We start from the raw sequence: 10446 nt of genomic DNA on the forward strand, positions 1-10446 counted from the left end.
CAGCGTTCCTGTACAGAGAGCCAGTGTAAAAATATTAAAGTCCAGGTGAACTGTAAATAGCCCACTGGTGTATGTGGGCTGTGGTGGTGCATTCTTAGGACTGAAGACTGAGCTGATCCTGAAGCTGAAGTCCACACATATTTATAGTCATTACGTCAGTAATATGCTGTATTATTGAATATAAGAATAGAGTTCAATAGTTTCTGGTTTTTAACCTTTAAAGGCCTCAATTACATTATGATGTGGTAATCAAAGAGATTGTTTTCCACTCGCCATCTTTTTGTAGGCTGTGGGCTGGGACTGCCGGGAGCACATCTGTGAAGTGTGCTTGGCTTTGAAAAGCAATCTTCCTCTTAATCCCCTGTGGCCTGTTTTGGGTCATGTACCAGATACAGGGTAAACCTACCTCATCACTGGGACCTTTGAAGCTGGATATGTCTTTGCTCAGGGGTGTGATGTGGCAGTCTGGCGTTATGACCAGGTCAGAGAGTTTAGTGGAAAGCTGCTGAAGAATATAGTTGGTTGGGAAACTGTATGTCACCTGGAGTTGGAGGGAAATAGGCTAAATTGCAGCAAATGCGAATGCATAGGAAACAAGCTGTATTCCCATCGCCTGACAGAGTAACTTGTCTCACTGCACTGCACTCAACCCCTTCTGACTGCACTGCAACCCAAGATCCTGTGACTTTTTGTACTGTGCTCAGTTGTGGGATCTAATCCTCACCCTGTCAACAGAATAAAATCTTTGGATTTTCAGGATGTTCATTAAAAGTAGGCAACTCCTCTAATACTCAGTCTTTCTCCATGAATATGTATATGTGTGTCTGTTTGTAGGTATAAAAGTGATAGCTATTGGTAAAGGAAATAAAAACAGGGCAAGAGGTATGAACAGTTATTATTGCCTGTAACCATTTATACTGGCCATTTCCAAACTCATCTGCCAGAGCTAGAGAAAGATAATCCGATATGTCCTTATCCAGGCTTGGAAGGCATCCAGTGGGCATGCACACACTGTCACTGTCTATGTGAAAATTAGGCATATGAGGCATATTGGATGATACTGCTGATCTTGAAGTATGTAGCAGTTTCTATCATATTAGCCACCTATATCCAACAAGGACAGACTGTTTTCCTGTTCCCTTTTGAAACTGTGGCAGGGTACAACATGAAGTCAGTGTCTTCATCAGTTACAGATTTCTGTGTGACTAAGTTTGTTCTTTGATGAGTTTTGCTCTCCTTTTTTTTTTTGGTTGCTTTTGCTCTATTTCCCTTAGCCCAATTTCACATCAGATGCAATAGTGATAAATGTCATGGCTTAGGAAACAGCTGAGAGGACAGTATGAAAGAAACAGCTTGACAGACAAAAGATAGGGAAGAAAAAAGGAGGCAAGCAGCTGTGCAGAGGTGAGGTTAGTGATAGGAAGGACTGACAGGGTAGGTGAACTATGTCTTGTGGCTTGGCAACTGCAGTTTATTCTGTAAATTTTTCCCCATTCAGCTGTATGTGCTGTCACTGTGCTTTCTTATGACAGTCTCTCTTTTATGAGACTCAAGTGTCTCACTCTCTGAATAGGACAATTCCCAACATAGATTAGCCTCTGAATAATAGCATCTCTTAAATTTGCGTCTGATGATTATGGGTCACCCTTCCTGTCTCAGCTTTGATTTATATCAAACCAGCCAAAGCATCTGAGCACAGTGAGATTGAGCCCCTGGGTAGCACAGAAACTGAATCTTTAATTGCCCCTTAAACCAGTTTCCCAGGATGGGGTCAAGAGGTTGCTTAATGCCTGGAGAACTAGGATTTCCCAGCAGTAAAGTGCTGCCACTTAAACGCATTGGCATTTGGCAGTGCAGTCCTCAGGCTGCCACACCACGTCTGTGGTAGCAATGCAGCTGTGGGGCGATTGATAGGTGTCTGGACAATTTGCAGAGCAGAGATAAGCATTTTCATTCATTTAATTTCCTATGGGAGTCCCTGAGAGTTATGTGGCCAAATCCCACACATAATTTTGAAGAAGTCATCCTGCACTTCTGTCATCGTTATTTCTCTGGTCAGCAATAAATGATTCTTATTCATCGGATGGAAAACAAATTTTAAAAGTGAAGAATGAAAAAAAAGAGAAACCCAAAAGCCCAGGGCACATTTAACACTGGGTAGAGATGGAGCTATTTGTTCTTCCAAGGCAGGAACTAATGGGAAGGCACTGAGAATGTCAATATTGTGAGAATGGTTTTTATTAGCCATCACAAAGTCCCTCATTCTTCTCAATCCCATTAAATGAGTGGTGAATCTCCCTGCCACAGAACCATCATTTTCACTCACAGCTTATGTCTGTGCTTTTGTTATTATTTATTGTTTACATTACAGATAGGCCAGAATGGCGCTCCATTGTCACAATGGCATTGTCATAATTGGTCCTGAATTCCCATGGAAATGCCCGTCCCCTTTCATCAAGGATTGGGTAAAGCTTGTGGGAAGCAAGTGCCTTCTCTGAGGCTGCAGAACAGGGTCTTTAGCAGGCAGAAAGTACATACCTGCAGTCAGATTTTTCTCATGCTGCTCAGCAGCAGTGGTGAGCAGGGCATGTTTGGATGTGTCTGCAACACAGGTATCGATACCAGCACAGTTTGCACAGTCCTCTAAAAGAGAGGGCCAGGTGGATCTCCTGGCCAAATTTCTCCTGGGGAATGAAACTCTATCTACCCCAAATTCTCTCTACAGTTTCAGTTGAATATAATGCTATTCGCGTCCTGACCTAAATTGATGCATTGTATTGCTGAACACTTAACTAGCTGCTGCCTTTCACCTCAGAGGTATGAGCCCTGTGGGGCTGAGCTAAGCAAAACCACCTCTGTGTTTTGGATAAGCAATTAGTGGAGTTTTCCAAATGCTTTGGGATCTATCTGGATGAAAGGTGCTGCATGAATGGGAGGCTGTGTTAGACAGGAAGGCAGATAGGTGGTTTGGCAGCCGGACAGGAATTTTGCTAGTAGCAGTGCTGACGTTTCTTTTGTTTTTTTTCTGGTTACAGAGAAGGGGGTTGTCTCAGGGGCCTTACTTCAATGTATATGGAGAAAAAGGAGGCATGGAGCACCGCAGGTCTAGCCAGTTCCCCGAAGATCCGAGTGACTACGTCTTCAGTCATCTTCCACTACACTCCCAGCAACAGATCCGAGCACCCATCCCCATGATGCCTATCGGTGGTATCCAGATGGTCCATTCAGTACCAGTGGCCCTTTCAAGTTTACATTCTCCGTCCACTCTGGCCCTGCAGAGGGAGGGCTCTGAGGATAAGCAAAGAGGAACTGCAGAAATCCTTACAAAAGAGTCGTATAGTATTTCTAAGCACCATGAGAAACGTACCTCTCCGCACAGCTTGCACCTCACCGCTCCCTCCAGCGCGCCCTCCTCTTCACTGCTGTTGCTGGCGCAAAGCACGTCAGAGGACAGTGTTGTAGCTACCGAGAGGGAGCAGGAGGAGAACATACAGACATGTACAAAAGCCATAGCCTCTCTGCGAATCGCCACAGAAGAAGCCGTTCTGCATGGGGCGGAGCAGCTGCAGAGGCCTTCTGAGCCTCACCAGAAACCCTTAGAAAGTGCACATTTTAGCATTAAACACTTTAGTGGATCTGAGCCAGGCCAGCCCTGTGCCTCAGCCACCCATCCTGACTTGCACGGTGGTGAACAGGACAGTTTTGGTACATCACAGACTGCGTTAGCGCATCCCACCTTCTACAGCAAGAGCTTTGTGGACGTCCGGCAGTTGGGCTTTCACAGCAGGAGCGACCCCCCCTCAAGCACACAGGAAAGAAAAGAGCTGTCATCAGAGAAGAGCAAGCTGCATTGATCTGAGATGCATGGAGACTTTCACCCGTACATTTACCCCACTTCCTTCTTATTTTTTTTTTTTCTAGAGATAGAAGTATTCAACTTTACAGCATGCCTGTTCTAAGTTACAGTAGTTTGCTATTATATATACTTTTGTTATATCAAAAGAATTAGATAAAATAACAAGTCATCATGAGCCTGACCAAAACTAAATTTGAAATTCTTACTGGGTCTGGTACTTTTAAATTGTACAGATGTTTGTGCCTTTTCTTTACTTTGCTTATATTCTTATAAGCATTTTTTTAGCAGTAATTTGTACATATTTTAGAATTTGTGTATCTGCTTTGTAATAAATGTAATTTCTTTCCTTTTTTGGACACTTGGATCTAAATGATGTAAAGCAAAACAGCATCAATATATGTGAGGTTGCACTAAAACATATTTTTATATGATTAAAACTGAACAGCTTTTATGTACAGCTCTGATTCTGTAATACTAATATTTATTTACTTTGTTTCATAAATTGTAAATTTTTTTCTTAATGTTGTGGATTGCTTTTCTATGTGAAGCATGGGATTTACTGTTGCGTAATTAGAACAAAATGTATATTGTAAAACAAGATATTTAAACTAGAGTATCTTATCTTATTCTGCACTTATGCATTAGTTAAAAAAAAAAAAAGATAAAGGATGTATCAGTCAGTTCTTAACTCTTGTAATTTTTTTTTGTCTCGTTTGCCGGATTGACTATAACTTAAGTGCTGATTGTGATTTTAAACTGATAGTACCGTAAAGCATTAAAGTAAAACAATGTGCTATTGTGAGTTTTTTCAAAGCTTTATAAAACAGTTATAAATATATTAAAAGTATTTGGTCTTATGTGAACATGGTGATCTATATATTCCTTTAAAAAGCTATGGGAAAACATTCCACCCCATGTAAATATGTGCATCACTGGTGCTGTTTGTGTAACTCACCAGGACAGGCGAGGTTTGCTGTGCTGCCAGGCACGGGGCCAGGGCACTGCTGGCTGCCAGGAAGGAGAGTCCAGCAGCAGGATGGCAAGGCCCGTATGGCCACATGGGGCTGGGCGAGGAGCCGGCCCGCTGGCTGGACAAGCGGCATCCCGCCAAGCCCCAGCAGTCCCCTGCTCACCATGGCTGACTGTGGGGAGTAGCTGTCATTCAGAGCTGCCCTGAAGTGTCAGAGAGGGGTTGGAGTGCGGAGAAAAGGTATTTTCTTGCATTTGAACACCACAGCTGGTCACTCCCTACAGCAGTACCTGAGTCAGCTTCAAGGGAGGCTCCCATCCTATCCCACTGGTAGAGGACCATGGCCCCGTTGGTGAGGCAGAGAGCTCCACCACCCTGTCTCTTGAAGGAGTGGGATTCACGGGCAAGAAAGTTGGAGTCTTCCAGAGAAGGGTGTCCATCTGGATTGGTCTTGCTCCAGGGGAAAGTCAGGAGGAGCCCAGGCTTGTGTTTGAACACGTGGTGAGTTACCACTACCACCAGCAGCATGCGTGCGTGCACACACGCACGCACTCAGACACACACACACACGGAGATGAAAGAAATCAACGACCTGGATTATATTTTGTGCTATTTAGTGGATTATAAATCTGTGAAACCAAGTTTGTATATTGACTTACAATACATTTAAGGAGTGTTCTTTAAAAAGAAATAAATATACAGTTACATGCATGAGGTGTCTAGTCTTCATGTGTTCTTTGAGTTTTCCAAGTTTATTGACCTTCCAGTATATTGTAAGAGCCTTTTTATTCCCAAATGTTGCTTTCCTGCACAAGAAGTGCCCTTAAGAATGTGGGCAGGAGCAAAAAAATGTGGATCCTATTTTGTCCTCCTCAGATATTTCAAACTAAACCAGTTTATTTCTTCAATAATACCATGTGGGGGCAGAACCACAGCTGGTATGTTGTCGTAATACTAGCATGATGGCATATGACTAGTGTAAAACCATAGTGGACAGTGACTGCTTCTAACCATTAAAAGGTTAGTTTCTCATACCCATTGCGGTGTTCCTGCCTTTATTTCAGATCATTATGGTAACTTTGCCAAGACAAGTGTATGACAGAGAACTGGCTCATCTCAGGCTGGGGAGAGGAGAAGCAGTATATGTAGTTGGAGGTCAGCTGCTTGTTGGATCATGCATCCATAAAAAAAAGGAGAAGTCAATTATAAATTTTAAATAAATAGGCCTTATATGGTAAAAGCTTGTCTCTTCTCCTTGGCTGCCTGGCTGTATTGAGGACAAAATGCTCTGCACAATGATCAGCTAATCAGGTAATCACAGATATTTTATTAAATGGGAATCAAGCAACCCCTGATGGTAAATGCTCTATTAACATTGCTTTTATAAGCAACCCCCTTACAATGGGAGTTATCTTTGGCTTGTCTGATTATTTTAATTAATTTGCAGCTGCAATTTACCATCCACCTTTTCAGCCTTAGGGCACTATTCTTTTTTTTAATAATCATTGAGCAAGTATCACTGAAATTGCATGTGATACTTTTGGGTTACAATGGAGCAACCCTAAAGAGGTTCCAGGTACTTCACTTACAAACATAATTGTATTTTCTTAATGAGTCCATGCTTATACAATGCTGTGAAAAAAGCATACCCTCATACAAGGCCTAGTCATCAATAATGACCACTTTTCATGCTTTGGGAAGGGTGTGGAGGAGGAAGGCAAACACAACTCACAAAATCTTCCCAGGCATGAGCAGTTTCTGGACCCAACATAGGAGCTACAGCAACCAGGACTGGGGAGGGGAGGTGGGCAGATAATTTCCTGACCTCTCTGCCTGCTCTTCCCAGTGCAGCCTCTTCAGAGCCATCAGCTGTAGTGGCGGCATGAGGCTGTGTTCGTGCTGAGCTGACACTCTTATGTACCCCAAGCCTATGGGCTTGGGCTAAGGGCTGTGGGAATGCAGCTGCACGGCTCCTGGATGGGGGCTGTTGTTCTCTGAGGGTGATGGGGAGGGGGTTCTTCCAAAATATGTGGTGCAGTGGGTGCACATAGGTCTGATGGGATCAAGAAGAGTTAACTCGGGTCTCTGATGTAAAAGTAATGCGTTTTTAAAAGGGATGAAAGGAAGAGATTTAACAGGGCGCTCTAGAAAACTGCAGCATCAAATGAGAGTTTTTATATGCAGTGTGCTATAGAATTTCTAAGTCAGGAATATAATTACCTATTATATTGTTCAAGGAGGTTATAATTTTCTATGAAGATCCATATGTCTTTTCTGTAAAGCACAAGGGAAATACAGATGCTCTGGCAAGCTCTCTTATTCCCTTCTCACAGAATACTGTCACCAGAGTCACTTCAGGATTTATTTGCGTCAGCAAAACAGCAAACATATTGGTCTCCTATAACTGCCTGCACAATCCTCTTACGAAGCTTTAGATTCTGACTCAGGGTAGTAACTCCTTCGCATGTTAAATACCTTTATGTGGACTTCCCTGCTGCAGGACACATAGCCAGCAGTGGATAAGAAATGGCATCAATAAAGGACATCATTACTATAACAGACCCAAACAGAGTCAAGTGACTTAAATACAAAACTTTCAGCCCAAGAGTTCTGCAGTGAGCTCCTGTTTAGCCCCAGTGGCACCTTAGAATTACAAGATGCCTTCTTGTGTTGAGGCCATCTCCTGCTTTCGGGCATGATCTGAACTTCTCTCCTTGTCACTGCTTCTTGCCTTTTCCCCTCCCAACCTGACCTGGACACCAGAAACTATGTATTTCTTAGCCTAGATCCATAAAGGGACCTACCCTGCTGAGTGAGTCTTTGAAAATACCTGACATGTGATGAAATGTGCCTCCCTGTTGAATTATAATTCTGGCAAGTGCTGTCACCACCTCTAACAGATTAGCCTAATGACTTAGTCTCCCTCCCTGGTTATCTAATGAAACCTCCTACACCTGTGTTAAAACTGGCTAGATTAACATCTCCAGGCTTCTAAGAGGGGGCCTAAGTACACCATGAGGAGCAGAAGAGTCTTTTCTTTCCTACTGAAGTTCTACTACTGTGAAGCAAAAAAACCCCTCAAGATGCACTGGGCCATCAAGATTGTAGCCTATTGTTCCCAAGAACAAAAGCTGTTTGGATGTGCCCTGCTCAGTAGGAAGAGAGCCACCTGGAAGGACAGTGAGCAGAGTGGTGTGACGGAGACTTTGAGGGACAAGGACTGAGCTTAAGCACTGTCCTGCCTTTGACAGCTTGGGGAGCAAGGTTTCAAACATGCTTCCTACGTAGCATCCAGCTCCTTTCTGAGCTGGCTAACTCTCCCATGTTGAAGGAGGGGGGGCCAGGTGACAAGATTGACAGTTATGGGTTTCAGAGTGAGGACCAAGACCCAAAAGTTAGGTGCTGCAGTGCCTGAATACATTATTGGGTTTTGCTCTAAATAGCTCAGGGAGAACAAGCCTTATTGATTTATTCCATAGCACAGTAGAACAAGTCAATGGGAGTTATCTTTTTAAGTCATTTAGCCACCCCTGAAAATCCCAATCAATGTTCTCTAAAGAATGTCCTTAAAGTAAATCCAGGATATTCAATGCAAAACCTGCACAGCACATCATATATTTTAAGTCTGGCCTCTGTTTCCTTTTCTTTTTGAAGTTAAATTGCCTGCATGAGAAAAATCATCAGTCTGTATACTAATTGAGTTTATTACTACAATGATGTCCCTGTGCCCTTTTCTCATACAAAGGTTACGTGCACTAAACACAGACCTGAACATCTGCTAACTGTAGACACAGTTTTAGATGAAAGTGCTGGATATTTTGACTTGTTCTGCAATTATTCTTGGGGACTTTGCATATGCTACATCTGTCACGTGTGTCTGTGCTATCTTTAATATATTCCTTCTTTTAAATGGATTTGGTACTACCAATAGCACCCGGAGTGTGGGAAACAGATTTCACTGTGAAACACTTGGCTTTTGCCCCTGTGTGATGCCTACATGAGCTATAATAAGCTGATTTCTTGTTTGTACATAAGTCTTTTCCAAATGGTGGTGCTTGGTGAGGAAAACTCTTTTTAAGGACTTTCTTTGTGAGTATAGAGGTAACCTGTACATACGGTTCATACGTGTAGAGAACTTTATTGGGAATGTGACTGAGAAATATCTCTGTCCACAAGATAAGCTTGATCTGGACCACTGTGGAGGTAGGGCTGGATTAAACTCTTCCGTGGGAACAGGCCCCTGCAAGACCATGAACCACTGGCATCTCCCTAAATGATGAACTGGCATTCAGGTACTGCTGGCTCTCCATTCTGTCAAGTGGCAGCACACGGTGCCTTCCCTGAAGCTTTAAGAAACACAAGGGCCTCCTACTGCTCTGTGCATTGCTGTATATTGTAAAATATACAAGCAAGCTTTGCACCCAATGCAACCAAGCCAGCTCCAGTGGTGCCAGTGCACCTCTGCTGTAGAGCAGCCAAGGGCCTCCGGGAGCCTAACACCTCTGAGGTCTGTTCAAGCATACAAATAGCCAGCAAGATCTTGGCTGTTTACAGGCTGGACTGCAGGCTGGTGGGAGCAGTGGTAGAAGAAAACAACAGGTTTTTTGAAAACCAGTAAGAATTTCTGCTCTAGTGAGTTTCCCTGCTTTTCTGCATTGTATGAATATTGATTCTGAAGCTGACATGACGAGGGGAGCTTGATTAGCAGCAGGCTTAATCAAAACCAAAACAATATTAGCACATAAACTGCCTTTTCGCGTTCTTTCCTCATGAGTGACATCTCTTAACTGACAGGAGTATTGCTAAGCAAAGCAGCCAGGATGAATATGCATGGTGGTGCACAGCCCCATGAATGCCCAGCAAGGTGGAGAAAACCAGTGGAGGCAGATCCGGCTCTGTACTGGAGAACAGCATTTCCTTTCCCTCTCCCCTGCCAGGATGTAAGAGGCTGACACCATGCCATAGAAACTAATGGAGTTTCCACATTCACTGTAACAGCAGGAGATGCAGTCTCTGAAGGCTTGTTTCCATGAGGTGATGAGAAATCTCGCTGTTAAAGTTGCAGAGATGTCAGAGTACTTGGCATTTTGCCTTTTCAACTTCTTTCATTCCCATCTGCTCCTAGAGAAGCGAAGGTCTTTGCCTGGTTCAGCTGCACTCTGCTGGTGCAGGGGGGCTATGGGGGGGGGCAGGTCCAGGCCATAGAAGGAGCTGATCCCTGAATATTCTCAGTGCTGGTGTAAATGCCCTGAATCCTCTAGGCATATTAGCACTAGCCCTCTAAACAGTGTCATTGTGTATTCTGCAAGGCAAATGAAGGCTTGGGAGAGGACCTGTGTGCTTAATTTTCCTCAATAGATGTGCACTTGTAATCTCCAAAGGGTTACTTAGGAAGAGTGACTATTTGAAAAGCCAGCCTTTCTGAAGAGCTGGACTCTTGGGCTGAGGCACTCAGATGAAGTGGTCAGGAGTTTCTGAAAGTGCTGAGCACTTGTTCTCACTAGAAACTGCTGGATTCTGGGCACATTGTGAAAACCTGGCCCTTAAAAACTTCTTAATGGCTAACTTAATGACGCCTGGCACTTCACTTCCATTTGTTGTTTCTTTCTTGCCTCCGCAA

The 10446-nt window shown here is 43.6% G+C and overlaps 1 protein-coding gene across 5 annotated transcripts in view; it reads left to right on the forward strand.

Annotated features, from left to right (window-relative positions):
• Positions 1-5537, forward strand: part of HIVEP2 (HIVEP zinc finger 2) — a 104945-nt gene extending 99408 nt beyond the window's left edge. For all 5 annotated transcript variants that reach the window (XM_061378314.1, XM_061378312.1, XM_061378313.1 and 2 more), the window contains one exon: positions 3036-5537. In XM_061378314.1, the coding sequence (XP_061234298.1) occupies positions 3036-3854 (819 nt within the window). In that variant the 3' untranslated portion in view covers positions 3855-5537. The remainder of the gene's footprint in view (positions 1-3035) is intronic.
• Positions 5538-10446: the final 4909 nt, after the last annotated feature.

Source organism: Neopsephotus bourkii, unplaced genomic scaffold, assembly GCF_033783945.1.
Source record: "Neopsephotus bourkii isolate Nb327-2 ecotype Australia unplaced genomic scaffold, CSIRO-AGI_Nbou_v1 NB_1765, whole genome shotgun sequence".
In the NCBI taxonomy this organism is placed as follows: Eukaryota; Metazoa; Chordata; class Aves; order Psittaciformes; family Psittacidae; genus Neopsephotus; species Neopsephotus bourkii.